Source organism: Trichomycterus rosablanca, chromosome 3, assembly GCF_030014385.1.
Source record: "Trichomycterus rosablanca isolate fTriRos1 chromosome 3, fTriRos1.hap1, whole genome shotgun sequence".
Lineage (NCBI taxonomy): Eukaryota > Metazoa > Chordata > Actinopteri > Siluriformes > Trichomycteridae > Trichomycterus > Trichomycterus rosablanca.
The window spans coordinates 23,131,707-23,149,466 of NC_085990.1; the positions used below are offsets into that span (position 1 = coordinate 23,131,707).

Sequence of the window (17,760 nt, forward strand, 5' to 3'; positions counted from 1 at the left end):
TGCACACTTTATTGTGCTGTGGATTTGATTTTAAATTAGTATAACTGACATTTTTATCCATCAATCTACACCTGCAATGAAGAAGAAATTAGTGTTTTTTTCCTCTTATTCACAAAATTATTCAGACCCAGAACCCTTGTGGTCAGGTGCAATTGTTTGCTGTAATTTTTCTTGATATGTGTCTAGAACTCAACAGAAGTTACAATTTGAATTGACTGGACATACACTTTATTGCCAAAAGTATTCACTCACCCATCCAAATCATTAAACTTAGGTGTTCCAATCACTTCCATGGCCACAGGTGTATAAAACCAAGCACCTCGGCATGCAGACTGCTTCTACAAACATTTGTGAAAGAATGGGTCGCTCTCAGGAGCTCAGTGAATTCCAGCGTGGTACCATGATAAGTCCAGTCGTGAAAATTCCTCGCTACTAAATATTCCACAGTCAACTGTCAGCGGTATTATAACAAAGTGGAAGTGATGGGGAACGACAGCAACCCATGAAGTGGTGGGCCACATAAAATAACAGAGCGGGGTCAGCTGAGACGCATAGTGTGCAGAGGTCGCCAACTTTCTGCACAGTCAATTGATACAGACCTCCAATCTTCATGTGGCCTTCAGATTAGCTCAAGAACAGTGCGTAGAGAGCTTCAGGGAATGGGTTTCCATTGCAGAGCAGCTGCATCCAAGCCTTACATCACCAAGCGCAATGCAAAGTGTCGGATGCAGTGGTGTAAAGCATGCTGCCACTGGACTCTAGAGCAGTAAAGGCGTGTTCTCTGGAGTGACGAATCACACTTCACTGTCTGGCAATCCGATGGACAAGTCTGCCAGGAGAACGATACTTGTCTGACTGCATTGTGCCAAGTGTAAAGTTTGGTAGAGGGGGGATTATGGTGTGGGGCTGTTTTTTAGGAGTTGGGCTCGGCCCCTCAGTTCCAGTGAAAGGAACTCTTAATGCTTCAGCATACCAAGAGATTTTTAAAAATTTCATGCTCCCAACTTTGTGGGAACAGTTTGGGGATGGCCCCTTAATGTTCCAACATGACTGCGCACCAGTGCACAAAGCAAGGTCCACAAATACATGGATTAGCGAGTTTGCTGTGGAAGAACTTGACTGGCCTGCACAGAGTTCTGACCTCAACCCGATAGAACACCTTTGGGATGAATTAGAGCAAAGACTGCAAACCAGGCCTTCTCGTCCAACATCAGTGTCTGACCTCACAAATGCGCTTCTAGAACAATGGTCAAAATTTCCCATAAATACACTCCTAAACCTTGTGGAAAGCCTTCACAGCAGAGTTGAAGCTGTTATAGCTGCAAAGGGTGGGCCAACATCATATTACACCCTATGGATTAAGAAGGGGATGTCACTTAAGTTCATATGCGCAGACGAGCGAATACTTTTGGCAATATAGTGTAGTTTGAAAAGGCACAAACATGGGTCTATAAGGTTCAACAATTTACACTGCATTGTCAAAACAAAAACTAATCTGTAATCAAATTGTGGCAAGGCATAGATCAAGGCAAGAATATAAAACAATATCTAGGCTTTCTTTGAGTGTTTCCAGGACCACAGTGACCTCAATAATCTTGATATGGAATAAGCTTGGAACAACCTTGAACTCTTTATGAGTTGGATGCCTGGTCCAATTAGCCATCTTGGCAAGAAGGGCTTTGGTCAGTAAGGTAAAAAATAACCCAAGGTTCACTTTAAAAGAGCTAAAAAAATACTGTGCAGTGATGGGAGAACCTGTTGAACAAGCACTCCCTAAATCAGGCCTTTATGGCAGAGTGGTAAGACGGAAGGCGTTGTTGACTAAAAGGCAGCCTATAAAGGACTAAGTAAACTCTATGTCTGGCAGAACAGGCACTACACATCATCTAAGTAATGCCATCTGCACAGTGAAACATGGTGGTTGCAGCATTATGCTATAGGAGTGCTTCTCAGTAGCATGGACAGGGAGACTGGTAAGAATTAGGAGATAAATAAAAGCAGCCATTTACAAAACCATTATTAATGAAAACCTCTTCCAGAATGCATACAAACATAGTGACTTTAGGGTAAATCTCTGAATGTTCTTGAGTGATCCAGCCAAAGCCTAGACTTGAACCCTATCAAACATCTGTGAAGAGATCTAAAGACAACATATCACAGACACTCACCATTTAATCTAGTGGGGCTTGAGAGGATCTACTTTGAAAAAGAGATGTATCCAAAAAGACATGCAACTATAATTGCTGTAAAGAGGTTTTTACAAAGTATAAAGGTTTTCAACACTTTATGTTGTACCATTGCATTTCGAAAAAAAAATCACCTCATTGTGTGATTAAGTAAACATAAATAAAAAGAAAAAATATATCAATTACAACACAAACAGTGCATGAAATCAATGGGTTAATTACATTGTATACCTTTGTAAATGTCTACATTCAGCTACATTTGGAATATCATGCACCCTTCTGCTAAGCAGTAATTTAGTTCTTATTTAAATACAGCAGTGAAGGGAAGTTGAACATAGCATTTTTAAATGCTTACAACAAGCAAGCACAGCTGCATTTTATCACAGTTACTGCAGCATTAGGTAAATCAACATTATACTGCAAAATTTGTGTGTGTGTGTTTTCCAAGTGTATGTGCATTGAGTTGGGCAGAGGGATGAGAGCTATACGATGCTGTGACAGAGTTGAATAAGGCTTTGCTCCTTTGTCCTTCACACTTGGAGAATCCCTAAGAACTCCTCGCCTTCATGCTTCATTCCCCAGGCCAACTTTCTGAAATCGCTTCTCTCGACTGAGCCGCAAACACACCAGGGCTAACCTCATTACAGGTCCCATATCACACCCACTGCTGCTACCCACATTCTAGTGCAAAAATATTCACCCTGGTCATACAAATTTATAGCATCAATACTAATACTATTTAACTGTAATAAAGTTCATTACAACACAGTCATATTGCAGTTTATACACCTCAGAATCGGAAAAAGTTAGGGCAGTATGAAGGATTAAAATTATTTTATTTATTTATTATAATTTTACCGTCATGTTTTACACACTTTGGTTACATTAATAACAGGACAGGTAGTTACTGGTTACAGAAGATTCATCAGTTCAAGTTTAATGTTAAACACAGTCACGGACAATTTAGTATCTCCAAATCAACTCACTTGCATGTCTTTGGACTGTGGGATAAAAAAACTGGAGCACCCAGAGAAAACCTACTCAGAGACAGGGAGAATATGCAAACTCTACACAGAAAGGACCTGGACTGCTCCACTTGGGAATTGAACTCAGGACCAACAGATTAAATTTAACAAAATAATAATTAGTCTGGATTCCTGCATTTCAGACCTGCAACACAGTCCATAGATTTGGGACAGTAAAGCATTTACCATGTTGCTATTTTTTTTCACAATACTTGACAGACATTTTGGCATTGATGATACCAAGCAATGAAGTGTTTCAGGTGTTATTTTGTCCCATTCTTCATGCCAAAAAGTCCTATGGTGTGCTAAAGTACAGGTTGTCGTTGACACATTTTTGATTAAAAATTCTCCAAACATTCTCTATGTCAGGACTGCAGGCAGGCCACTCTAGCACCCATACCCTCTTCTTCCATGTCTTTGTAATTTGTGCAGCATGTGGTCTTTTTAAATGCATTGAAATCCCTAAAAAAATGCATTTTGTGCTCTAAAATCTCAATGGATTTTTCTGCATTTATGCTGCCGTCACAAGTGTAAATTACCTTTGCCAAGGGCATTGACACAACCCCATACCATGGCAGACCCTATCTTTTGGACTTGCTGCTGATAACAGTCTGGATGATTCTTTGGTCAGTCTTTGGTCCAGAACACATGACGTCAGTTTCTTCCAAAAAAAAAGCCCATAATGCACATTTCCTGTGTGTGATGGTTTATCCCAGATGCCTCTGAGCCCAGAGAACCTGATGATGCTTCTGGACATGGTTAACATAAGACTTTTTAGGTAAAAAGTAAAGTTTTAGGTTGCATTTGTGAATGTAACTACATATTATAGTGCTTGACAAATGTTCACCATTTGGCCATTTGGTTATTTTAGCTATTGATGAATGACAGTTCTTGTTGCAGTGCCACCTGAAAGATCAGAGATCATGGGTGTTCAGCCTAGGCTGGCATTCTTGCCTTTTATGCATTGGAATATCTCCAGATTCCTTAAATCATTTAATGATATTAAAATTAAACAATGCACTGTACAAGGATAACTATGTAAATGCTCATATTATACAAATAAGAAATATTACACCAACCACCCATAATTGTTCCTGGCTAAATGCCAATATTATATATTCACGTAGCTTCAATAGCTGCATGTGCTTGTATATGTCTGTGTGTGCGCTAACCTGCCCATACCTGGAGGGCTTTATTTTTCTGGTTGTTCTTGTTGGAAAGGGTCTGGGAGCAGGCCAGATTTGCCTGGCTGTAGCTGCTGCGGTGTTTGAAGTATTTCAGCATGGCTTTGTGCATCCTCCTCTGCAACAATGAAAGCTGGGGAGGAGAGAAAGAGCAACAGAGAGGAAAGAGAAATGAAGAGAGAGAGAGAGAGAGAGAGAGAGAGAGAGAGAGAGAGAGAGATTGGTAAGGCAGGAGAGAAAATTAATGGCACTGTTCAAGAAGAATGATGGAGGGAAATAGAGAAAGCAGTCAATAGCCCATTCTGCAGTACACAGGCCTGACAGGAATTTCACAGTCTCCTGCTCTCCCTGCCCACTCATGTGCACTGGGTGGAATCCAGTCACATCTGGCTGCCAGGATGGGGGGTTAATTTTCTGTAAATGCTTCAGTGGTTTTGTTCTAGCTGAGGCAAACTCTGTGACTGCAAAGCTGATGAGTAAAATATTTCGACTTCACCCACTTTAACTTTATACCAATCCCCTCAAGACATATTTTACACATACACAGAGTCATGAACCCCCTGCTGCAATTAGAAATTATTCTGAGTCCACTGTTAGAAGACAATAAAATGAAATAAAAGAGCACACAAGAGAAGATATGCTCTCCTCTATTCAAAATTCTTTTTTCCAGTAAAATAGGGGTTTCTATTCTAAAGGATGTTGTGGTTTGTTTCGCTCCATCTCTTCTTTCCTCCTTTAAGCTTATCATTGCTTGGCAATGTGTTCTTCAGAGCATGAAAGAACTAACGAGAATTACCTCAGCTATCAACTGCTGAAAAGAAAAAATGGGTTTTATCTTTTTGGAACTGAATTTTAGATTGTGTACTAATCTCAATGTAACTATATTTATAAGATCTAAAAACATATATTTTCAATTAGGTATTTACTAAATAGACAATAGGCATAAGACTGCTTCAGACCCAAAACCTCCTGCTGCTGCAGCAAAAGCTTTATTTGGCCTTAATAACTGAGTTATATTGGAAGTGGTTAGTAGTTGTTTAATGTTGCTTTTTACTGAGAATTTTTGAGTGAATTGTATTTTTCACATTGTAAAACATAAGTCTACTTTTGCTTGGCTTTAAGTATTAGTCGGGGGGGCTATGTTTGTGTGGGTTTTTTTGTCACAACCAAGAATTTGATGATAAACCTAGTGGTAATATATGCTGAATAACTGTATTCAAAAACACAATGGAAAGTTTAGTAAACTATTTTCAGACACAGCTTTCATAGTAATAAGCACATGAATGTCAGAATATATATCATACATCTATTTCACAAACTCTCCATACACCTACCCAATGCATCTCATATGTAACAGATTATACATTCATTTTTTTAAATGCATAAACTTGATTTTTTTAGTTTAAAAAGTAAATAACACACCGTAAAAGGCTGAATATGAAGTAAAAGAAAATCAGGCTTTGATCACAAAGCGTGGAGAATCCCATCCACAGGATTTGCCGTTTGCATGCATTTCTCACTTGATAACATTCATGTTCTTAGATGAGGAGTTGTAGAAGTATTAGCCTTTTGGGAAACAAACTGCATTTTGCTTCTGCTTCAAATATTATAAAAATATTATGAAATGCCTAACGCTATGGCAATACAGTTTTGTCCTACTGCAATAATGCTAATATTTATATATGACTTTTTATATAGTCATATACCATACATAGCCATTTCATTGTTAAAATAATAACCTTATGTTATGGACAGCTTTTTTTCAGTGCTTCTTTTAAGGAATTAATAATAAATCAAATTTATAAGACAACAATCACTCATAAAAGATGATCTCGAAAAAGTTTTTTATAGATTGTTTATGAGTATTAAATGTAACCTACACTTTCTGTATCACTTACATGCTTATCCTTTTAACACAACCGAAGCAGCCACAAATATTGGCTATTAGCCATCCTTCTAATTTAAATAGATATTACCATTTTCAGAATAATAACAATAATAATAATATGCATTTACATGAGCTCCTGGTTACACACTTCACATCATATGCCTAACACTAACTTGTCATCATAACTAGCTTACTGCAGTGGCTTTCTTGCCACTGCCCAACTAAAACCAACCACCACTGGTGGCCTCTGTGACACAGGTGTGCTAATGTTATGCTGACCTCTACACCAGTACAGCATTTGCCACAGATATACCTGGGGGAAAATGTAGTGGCGGTGGGAGTTTTTACTCAGTTATAAACTGTGCGTGGGAAACACTGTACAGCAACACTTTTTTTTTAATGAGACATGTGCAATGGGCAAAAAAGACTCACTATTTTAAAACATTCCACAATAAGTATGGGAATTGGTAAGGTATTATGACTGTGTATAAAAGAAGGATCTACCAAAGGTTCAGTTTTTGCAAGCAAACCACTTACCACTTTGTGTCAAAACAGTCCTTTACCTGTTTGTGATCTTGAAAGGAACCGTTGGCTCTTTTTTTCTCGATGAACAAGCAAACAGCATCTCGCTTGGCAATCATAAGAGCTTTCTGCAGTTCCCTGTATTCATGTTCCAGCTTCATATTTTCTTTTTGAGCTGCTTTCAAATTAGACTGCAAATTTAAGAACAACGACAGGTGACATTAACATTTACATAAAAACAACACTGTGACAGAACAATCAAGGCATGTATTTTGTATTAAATGTATTTTGTTTTTAATATTTCAGTAAAAAAAAAACAACTGTAGTCAAAAGACAAAGATACTGTATATACAGCGTGGACAAACATTTTTTTTCCGTTGTTTATTATAATTGCAGTTCATACATCCCTTTCAAATTTTACACACAAGTAACATTGTACTTCAACACATGGACAAAAATGATTTATTTCAAACATAAACATAGATGCTTATTGGTTGGATTTGAGTCAGAATACCTCAAGCATTTTTATTGTCTAATTTGTCTACAGTTTGTCAGCTATGTTGGCATTTTAACACACATGCATTTTTTCAGAATGGTTTTAGTTTTTGCATGGGTATAAGAACAAAGATAGTTGTCATGTAACTTGTTCATGTTGTTATTAGATCATCCTGAAACTATGAATTAGGTGACCGCTGGCATCTTGCTAACCAGAATGCCTTATCATTACACTGCGTGCACAATTACTTGTGATTCCATTAACACGTAAGGTGTTTACGTTGTTTTCTGGGGTTTTTAACCTTTCTAATTTAGACATTGTTTGAAAATTGAGTTCCTGCATACTTAAGGAAGCTAATTTACCTTTACTGTGATTGATACTTTCTTCAAAAATGTTCCTGATCAATAGCAACATACTCCAGGTGCAATTTGCTTTTTAAAAGTCACACTGTTACACAGAGTTACACAGTCAAAATATTCAAGTCAAAATAGATTTACATTTGAAATAAATATATGCACTACAAATACATTAAATAAAAAAAGCAAAAAAACTTGTTTTAGATTGTAAATGTGTCCATTTACCTGTATACAACCCCAAATCAGAAAAAGTTGGGACAGTATGGAAAATGCAAATAAAATAAAAACACAGTGTTCGTTACATTTCCTTTTACTTTTATTTGATTGCAGACAGTTTGAACCCAAGATATTTCATGTTTTGCCTGCTCAATTTTATTTCATTTGTTCCAAAAAATTTTGGGAGGAAGGCAATTTAGGGCTAGTAATGAGGTGAAAAAACTAAATAATGATGTAATTCCAAACAGGTGATGTCAACAGGTGATTGTAATCATGGTTTGGTTAAGAACACGAGAGGGAGTGTGTTATCGCGAATAACATCACGGCTGTGATTCGGTCGCAGGCATGAGCCGAAGGCGAGTGCCGTAGATCATCACAGCCGTGATGTTATTCGCGATAACACACGACCTCAAGTGTTCTATTGCTTTTATACAACAGTTATTACAAAATAAAGAAAGAAAATAAATCAAAGAAGCCCTGAATTTCATAATAAATATGCTTTAATATTGACAATACCTTCCGCCAAAAAATAGTTCCACAACGAATATAAAGTTTAACACTACAAAGCAGACATCCCAAGTTGCAAAAACTAATTTCAGGGAGGTAAGAACAACAAGAAGAAAAAGTCAAGAACCTCCGAAGAGAAAAAAAAGAAACAAAAAACATCTTGCACACACCAAAGGACATAGGTGAGAACAGAACTCTTAGGAGCTGCTAACTGGGCTATTAAGCTAACTGTTCGCGTTACAAACACATTAATGTTCCCTTCATAGTGCACTAGATTGTGTATCGGATAACGCATTCATGTTTACTACATAGTGCACTAGACAATATATTAGACAGTTGATTTATGTTCCCTACACAGTGCGCTAGATTGTGTACCAGATCGCGGATTTATGTTCCCTACACAGTGCGCTAGATTGTATATCAGATAACGGATTTAAAACGTGATCGGGAATAAAGTCTGTGTCGCCTGCGTGCACGTTTGTGTGCATGAAGCTTGTCGTTACTGGCAACGCGTCAGCGGTGTAATACCACTGTGGTGTGAAAAGACCGTGCTGTTATTACGAATATCAGCACAGTTAGAACGCTTCTCAACCAATCAGATTGTAAGGTCGGAACTACCTGTTGTATAATACAGAAGTAGCATCCAGGAAAAGTCTTTGATGAGCAAAGATGGCCAGAGGATCTCCAGTTTGTCAATAAATGAATGATCGTTTAAAAACAATGTACCTCAAAGAAAGATTAGAAGGAATTTTAATAATTCTCCCTCTACAGTGCATAATATCATTAAACTATTCAAGGAATCAGGAGGAATTTCAGTGTGTAAAGGCCAAGGGCGCAAGCTTAGGCTGAACGCCCATGATCTTCGATCCCTCAGACGGCACTGCATCAAGAACCGCCACTCAACAATAGCTGATATAACCACATGGGCAAGGGATTACTTTGGCAAACCTTTGTCGAGCACTACAATACGGAGTTACATGCACAAATGCCACTTAAAACTTTACTGTGCAAAAAAGCAGCCTTATGTTAACAACGTCGACTTCTCTGTGTTCGGAGGCATCTAGGATAGACCATCACACAGTGGAAACGTGTATTGTGGTAAGAGGAATCAGACATGTCATGGTATGGTATGTCAGTGCCCTTGGCAAAGGTCATTTACACTTGATGGCAGCATTAATGCAGAAAAGTACATTGATCTTAGAGCAACATATGCTGCCTTCAAGACGTCATCTTTTCCATGGACGTCCATGCATTTTTCAACAAGACAATGCAAAACCACTTGCTGCACACATTACAAAGGCTTGGCTGTGGAAAAAGAGGGTACGGGTACTGGACTAGCCTGCTTGCAGTCCTGACCTGTCCCCAATAGAGAATGTGTGGACAATTTTGAAATTAAAAATGCAACGATTACTTTTTTGACCGGACAAAACATGAAATATCTCAGGTTCATCCTGTCTGCAGTGAAATTAAAGTCAAAGTAAATTTAAGCAACTGTGTTTTTTATTATTTGCATTTTCCGTGCTGTCCCAACTTTTTCTGATTTGGGGTTGTACATTTTAAATTATTCTAAAATAACTGTAAACAAAAGTCTCTCAATATTGATGGCTTTCCTAACAGATATTACAGAATTATATTCATATTATCTATCTATCTATCATTAGGTAAAATTTTCTTTAACATGTATGCATCTGCATGTCACAACATGCACATTGCAAAAATCCCTTCTCTACATAAAACATTAATAATAAAATAGCATTCATAGAAGTATGTAAACAAATTGCAATAAATACGTTACTGATTGCCTGTCTCATCCTATCTCTATGTCATGACTGTAGGCATAACTGAGCACAAGCATTTCTTTGTCTAACCTGTACAAATAATGAAGTGCACTTGGGCAGTAAAACAGTGCAGCACTAACTGATGAGTAGAACCCAGCTGAGGGACTGGCCATAAACATGACAAATGCAGCTTACTGATTTAAAGCTTAATTACTTCATGCAGCACTGACAAAGCCTGTCTCATGTGTCCACGAAGTGTAAATGGAACAAATTACACTTCTTTGGGAGTTAAAAAACCCAAAAAACAAATAATGTTGGCACGTTCTATACTCATTTGTCCTCCTTGACTAAAATTGGTGTTGATCAAATAAATCAAATAAACAAACTATTGAAGCTGGTGAATGCAAAGAGAACAAGTGAATTCATGGTAGAGTACAGGTTCAGCTTTTGCATCCTACTAGCTGTTTATACCTGCCTTATGGATGCTTTATATGACTACCATATGGTATCTGTTCAGATCAATTTGTTACATACAAATGAACATAAACAGAAAATGCAAGAAAATGTGAAAATAAAAATAATATGACTCTCTTTCACCTATCTACAGTATATGAATAGTATTCATCTCCCTAGTCATTTTTTTTTTTATTTTAGTGTCTGAGATCCAATTTAAAATATAGTAAGACCCAGTCATTTTCTAAACTGCCACTTACAAACCTTACCCTAGTCAATCAATTCCAAAGTGTTTAACTAAAAGAAAATAGACCCTTACTGGCGGGAAAACACAACACTTGAAAGACTCCTCAGCTAAGTGGGAAATGTTTTCTTTGATGCAACCGAGTTGAGCTCTTAGTGGTCTGTGCTGCTTCTGATAAGTCACTTCAGCCAGGTTACACCACACTCACTGTAAAATATGGTGTTTTATTTATTTTCTATTTTTAATTTTTTTGGCAATGCTTTAAAGGCAGTTTAAAGGCTGTATTTCTATATCCAGTCTCTTCCTAGGCAAAATGTATGTTTACATGTTAATAGATATTGTTAAAAGATATTTTTTCTTCTTGATTCATACAATGGTCAATTGCACTGTTTTCTAGCTAACGTAAAAAAAACAGTAATAAATAAACTACTAATAAACTAAGTGTATTTGTCACCTCACAAAAAAGTATTATTTATTTCTAAAAGTGACTCCTCTACTCAGTGTCGATGCTGCTGTTTTATTGTTTTCAATGCAAGGCCTGAAAAGGCGCTCTGCTCTGCTGCCCTGCAGCCAGCTAATGGGAGCTTGGCTCTATGAGGAAAGACTTTTAATTCTGCGCCTGTTTCGCACCAACAACTTGTTTGGAGTTAGCTGCACCCATGTGCGCATGGCGGATTAAGCTCCATTGCCTTTTCTTGTTTTGAACTAATGCATTCTTGATCACCGTTTAATGAAACTATATACCACATGGCGATTTCACATTAGATAAGCCATGTGAGACTCTCATCAGGCGCGAGGCTCTGACTGGGGCCATAATACTGATTCTCATCTCCCCCAATAAATGGCTTTTTCCAAGGAAAATGAAGTTATAATTCAAGGCTTTCATGCAACATATACTTTTTTTCTTTACAAAAAATGGTATAAGAATAATTTACTTTACTACAACAAACATTCACAAACACTGAATGTGACAATATAGCTATAAAGAACATAGAAGATGCACTAATTATTAAAACAATGCAGAATTAAAAGATAGGGCTTAAACAGAAAATGTATGATTACATTAAAGCACTATACAGGCCTAACAATGGTTCTACTGACAATTTCTAACATTCAGTTTTAGTATTCAGTCAAATACCTTATAACTTTGCGTATGCTATAGTGGTTATGAGTTTTCTAGCTGCAATCAAATATTCAACCCCTATCACCCTAAAAGGTATTATGTTAATGTGTACAACATTTATTTTAAATATATAAAAAAATACACCGATCAGTCATAACATTAATACCACCTCATGGTTTCTACACACACTGTCCATTTTATCAGCTCCACTTGCCATATAGAAGCACTTTGAAGTTCTACAATTACTGACTGTAGTCTATCTGTTTCTCTATATACTTGTTTAGCCTGCTTTCACCCTGTTCTTCAATGGTCAGGACCACCACATGACCACCACAGAGCAGGTATTATTTAGGTAGTGGGTCATTCTCAGCACTGCAGTGACACTGACATGGTGGTGGTGTGTTAGTGTGTGTTGTGCTGGTATGAGTGGATAAGACACATCAATGCTGATGGAGTTTTAAAACACCTCACTGTCACTGCTGCACTGAGTATAGTCTACCAACCAAAAATATCCAGCCAACAGCGCATAGTGGGCAGCATCCTGTGACCACTGATGAAAAACAGCAGCAATAGATGAGCAATCGTCTCTCACTTTACGTCTACAAGGTGGACCAACCAGGTAGGAGTGTCTAATAGAGTGGACAGTGAGTGGACACGGTATTTAAAAACTCCAGCAGCGCTTCTGTGTCTGATCCACTCATACTAGCACAACACACACTAACACACAACCACCACGTCAGTGTCACTGCAGTGCTAAGAATGACCAAATAATACCTACTCTGTAGTGGTCCTGTGGTGGTCCTGACCATTGAAGAACAGCATGAAAGGAGCTAACAAAGCATGCAGAGAAATAGATGGACTACAATCAGTAATTGTAGAACTACAAAATGCTTCTATGTGGTAAGTGGAGCTGATAAAATGGACAGTGAGTGTAGAAACAAGTGGTTTTAATGTAATGGCTGATCAGTGTATATACAAGTAAAAACATTTACTTGATACATACAAGCAGTTTTAACATAAGTTAACAATTCTAGTTTAAATGAAAAAAAACCCATCAAATTCTACTGGTAAATGTCTTTGTGTACTATTATTTAACCCCCAGCTTAAATACGAGGTGCAACATCCTTTTGCATTGATAGCATTTACTGAAACCACTTATTAAAGGATAACAATCTTTTGATACATTTCTTGTTGGATCTTTGCCCATTCATCTTGTCCAAAAGCTTTCAGCTCATTGATGTTTGATGGCTTTCATGCTGCAACTACTTTTCTTTACATTCCACTGAAGATTATCTATAATATTCAAATGGAGACTGAGACGGCCACTATAGGATTTTCAAAAACTGATTCCTTATTCAAGCTTAAGTGGAATGGGAAGTGTGCTTTGAATCACTGTTTTGCTGGAAAATCCAATTATTACACATGGTCAAGACTGTCAGTTTCTGCAGCAGAGAACATCATCATTGATCCACATTCATGCTTGAAAGTGAAGTGTTCTTCTAGTCATAGAGACTGCGACTCTCTGTACACAATACTAAACCCCAAATGAACCCACCTCGAGCAGGTAAAAAGAAAGAGTCAGCTACTGCACAAGTGTCAGAGGGAGCGCAAGTTAGTCACAGCTCTCCTTAGTCAGAAGTGAAGGTCAGCAGCAGTAGAAGAAGTGAAATACTTTCAGGTTATTGGAAACAATTTAGAGACAGATCCCAATGGTCAGAAACATGCACACCAGTAAGTCAATTTGGAAATCATTTTGTAGAACTCTTCTTCTCCTGTTCCTTCTCGTACAAAGGAGCAGATACTGATCCTGCTCCTGGGTTGATGCTTTTCTACAGCCCTGTCCCAACTCTCCTCATGTAACAGCATGGTATCTCCTCTTTCTGTGACAGAACATATGAATGTGCCATCCTAAAGAACCTTGACTACCTGTGCAACCTGAATGCGCTGCAGGTAACGCTTCATGCTACTAATAGTGACATGGACATTCACAAAACACAAATCTAGAAAAAGAATTAGTCAGGAAGGAAAAGTAGAAAGTGGTTTTCTGTAGCCACTAACTGTAAAACCATGGATAAATAACCAGCCCTTAGAGTAACCATTGTAAGCTTGGCCAGATACAACCAATCACCTGCCAGATCACAGACCAGGCTGATTGGCTCAAAGCTGACATTGTTTATAGTGGTTCTGATTAGTTAGATGCTTTCAAAAGGGCTGTGTGATAAAATTGTGGAAATGCACAAGTTAGGAAAGGGATACAAAAAGATTTGGGGCTTTAACTATCCCACTGTTCAAAGCATTATCAAAAAGTGAAAAATGTATGGCACCGCTAACACCTTGCCAAAATTGTGCCATCCTTCCACACTGCATGAACGAGCCAGGAGGATACTGATCAGGTAAGCTACCTAGAGGCCAGTGTCAGCTGTGAAGGACTTACATGTCTGTATGGCTGAGACTGGTTAATCTGTGCACACGCCAGCTTACCAGCTTTATACAAAGCTGACCTGTATGGCACGTGGCAAAAAAGAAGTGAAATAGTGCCACGCGAAAGATTCTCATTCACAAGTTGCAGAGTTACTTTTAGTTCCTAGAAGAAAAAATCACTATAGGGGAAGAGCATTCTCATGGATGATGCCACAATTTTGCTATAATCTCACCACCTCTGTTCAGGATTTAGACATAGTCTTCAAGTACATATTAAAAACATACTTATTTACTCACACATCTAAACAGAAATGTGTGGCTCCAGTCCTGGGGTCTGTCAAACATACAGTGGGGTCAAAAAGTATTTAGTCAGCCACTGATTGTGCAAGTTCTCCTACTTAGAAAGATGAGAGAGGTCTATATGTAATTTTCATCATAGGTACACTTCAACTATGAGAGACAAAATGGCGGAGGGACCTGATGAATGACCTGCAGAGAGCTGGGACCAAAGTAACAGAGGCTACCATCAGTAACACACTACGCCGAGAGGGACTCAAATCCTGCAGTGCCAGGCGTGTCCCCCTGCTTAAGCCAGTACATGTCCAGGCCCGTCCGAAGTCTGCCAGAGAGCATATGGATGATCCAGAAGAGGATTGGGAGAATATCATGTGGTCAGATGAAACCAAAATGGAACTTTTTGGTAAAAACTCAACTCGTCGTGTTTGGAGGAAGAAGAATGCTGAGTTGCATCCCAAGAACACCATACCTACTATGAAGCATGGGGGTGGAAACATCATGCTTTGGGGCTGTTTTTCTGCAAAGGGGACAGGACGACTGATCCGTGTTAAGGGAAGAATGAACAGGGAGATTTTAGGCCAAAACCTCCTTCCATCAGTGAGAGCATTGAAGATGGAACGTGGCTGGGTCTTCCAGCATGACAATGATCCCAAACACACCGCTCAGGCAACAAAGGAGTGGCTCCGTAAAAAGCATTTCAAGGTCCTGGAGTGGCCTAGCCAGTCTCCAGACCTCAACCCCATAGAAAATTTGTGGAGGGAGTTGAAAGTCTGTGTTGCCCAGCGACAGCCCCAAAACATCACTGCTCTAGAGGAGATCTGCATGGAGGAATGGGCCAAAATACCAGCTACAGTGTGTGCAAACCTGGTGAAGACTTACAGGAAACGTTTGACCTCTGTCATTGCCAACAAAGGTTATGTTACAAAGTATTGAGTTGAACTTTTGTTATTGACCAAATACTTATTTTCCACCATAATTTACAAATAAATTCTTTAAAAATCCTACAATGTGATTTCCTGGATTTTTTTTTCTCATTTTGTCTCTCATAGTTGAAGTGTACCTATGATGAAAATTACAGACCTCTCTCATCTTTCTAAGTAGGAGAACTTGCACAATCAGTGGCTGACTAAATACTTTTTGGCCCCACTGTACAGGCTCAGTTTTATGTAAAATGTTGGGTCCTGGCTGTGCTAAGTTACAAGTTAACTAAGTTAAGTTAGTGCTTAAGAACTAGGACTGGGTCAGTGTTGAGTGAGTTCTTCTCAAGGTTTCTTTCTAGAAATATTTTGGGAGTTTTTCCTTGCTACTGCTTGTTCATTAGGGCTTTTGGCCCTAGAATCTGTTAAGTGACTTTGAGACACAGTTCATTGTAAAAGTGCTATACAAATACATTTTGATTTAGATTTTTGGGCATGTAACTGTTTTGTTTTGTAAAGCTTTTGGTTGATATATAAAGGTCAACAAAACTTTATTGTGTATTTTCACCTTATAGTTTGACCTATCTTCCTTCATAGTTATACCCAAGTAAATTCAGAACATTCAGGTGAACCTTTAATGACTTTTTGCACACTTTGTGTTAGGGAAGCATCAATACCATTTTTTCCCAACCGAGTACAAGTACAAGTACATGTATTTTTGTACTTGCCGATACCGATACCGATACCAATACCTATTGGATCAGATATCTGACATGCTAGAAAACTCAATCCGGTCGCCGAGCACTCGGCAAGCCGGTTGGATCGAGTTGTTGGGTAGTTCACACTTAGCGATCGAGAGCCGAGTTTTGATCGCCGAGCAAACGCCGAGTTGCTCCCGAGCCGGCAAATCTAGCGCCGACCAGTCGCCGAGCAAAAAACAGGGCAAAAATCGTGTAGTGTGAACTAGGCATAACGCAGCAACGTGCACTAGGCACACGGTATCGGATGTTTAGTATCGGAGCCTCGTTTGCGAGTATGAGTACAAGTTAATGAGCGCGGTATCGGGCAAATACCCTCATGCATCCCTACTTTGTGTTTTGGATTTAATTTTAAATGCATATAACTTAAATCTCTAATTCAAAAAAGTATTCACCTTCCAAAATTTTAATGACCCAAAGCATAAAGTTGATTGAGTTGAAACCAGACTTAAACTCCACTGATCCTCTGAGGAGAGGCCTGAAAAGATTTTAACTTAATAATAAATAAATAAAAAACTCAAAACATATTTTTAGTTTACCAATAAGAGTGTAAATGCCAATTTACAAACAGTCAAAGGGTTTGAATACTTTCTGAATCCCGTGTATATAAAACATGTTTCAATTATATTTTGTTTATAAGCATTTCTATAAATGCCAGTAACTGTAAAATGTGACAACTCTTTTTAACTTCTGATATGCAATTATATATCACAGTCAACAGATGCTAGCCAGTCTAGGTATTTGTATGTGTTTAATAAAGTGTTTATAAGAAATTCTATTCAGGGGGTTGAATAATTCTGCAGTAGTCATTAAAAGTGGCATTTTGTGTTGAATTAGAGGCAACCACTCGTGATATTAGTTGTGTTGGGCTATTTAAATTGCTATTGCTATTTAAATTGCTATTGTTTGGTGTAGTTTTGCAATAGGGGTTAACTGAGTTTGATTGCAAATAAAAATCCAAACTTGTTTGGAATCTGGGGTCATAGTGCAGGATCAGCCATTGTATGGTGCCATTGGAGCTGAGAGTTAAGAGCCTTGTTCAGGGGTCCAACAATGGCTAATTAGCAGAGCCGCAATTTTACCCATTGAGCTGTCCCTACATTAAAATAATGTTTACTAAAATATTTAATTAATAAACACATTTTACACAACACAAACAACAATTATGTTTTAGAGAACCCACAACAATTTCACTTATATACTGTAATTGTTTAAACACAAAAAAGAACTGTTGCAGAAATTACAATCACAAAACTATCATGGCATACATAGTCCTTCCATACTGTTATACTATTGCAGCCACTGTTGGGCCCTAGAGCTCCATAGGCGCTGTACCATAGCTGACCCTGTGATCTGACCCCAGCTTCCAAACAAGCTGGGATACGCAGA

The 17,760-nt window shown here is 38.2% G+C and overlaps 1 protein-coding gene across 13 annotated transcripts in view; it reads right to left on the reverse strand.

The window, feature by feature from the left end:
- The window catches only part of LOC134309777 (coiled-coil domain-containing protein 178), a 73,746-nt gene that overhangs the window by 13,752 nt on the left and 42,234 nt on the right, over window positions 1-17,760 (reverse strand). For 12 of the 13 annotated variants that reach the window (XM_062991072.1, XM_062991070.1, XM_062991071.1 and 9 more), the window contains 2 exons: window positions 6,847-6,996; window positions 4,394-4,528 (listed from right to left, as the gene is read on the reverse strand). In XM_062991072.1, coding sequence (XP_062847142.1) covers window positions 4,394-4,528; window positions 6,847-6,996 — 285 coding nt within the window. The remainder of the gene's footprint in view (window positions 1-4,393; window positions 4,529-6,846; window positions 6,997-17,760) is intronic. The other variant, XM_062991079.1, reaches the window with a different exon arrangement.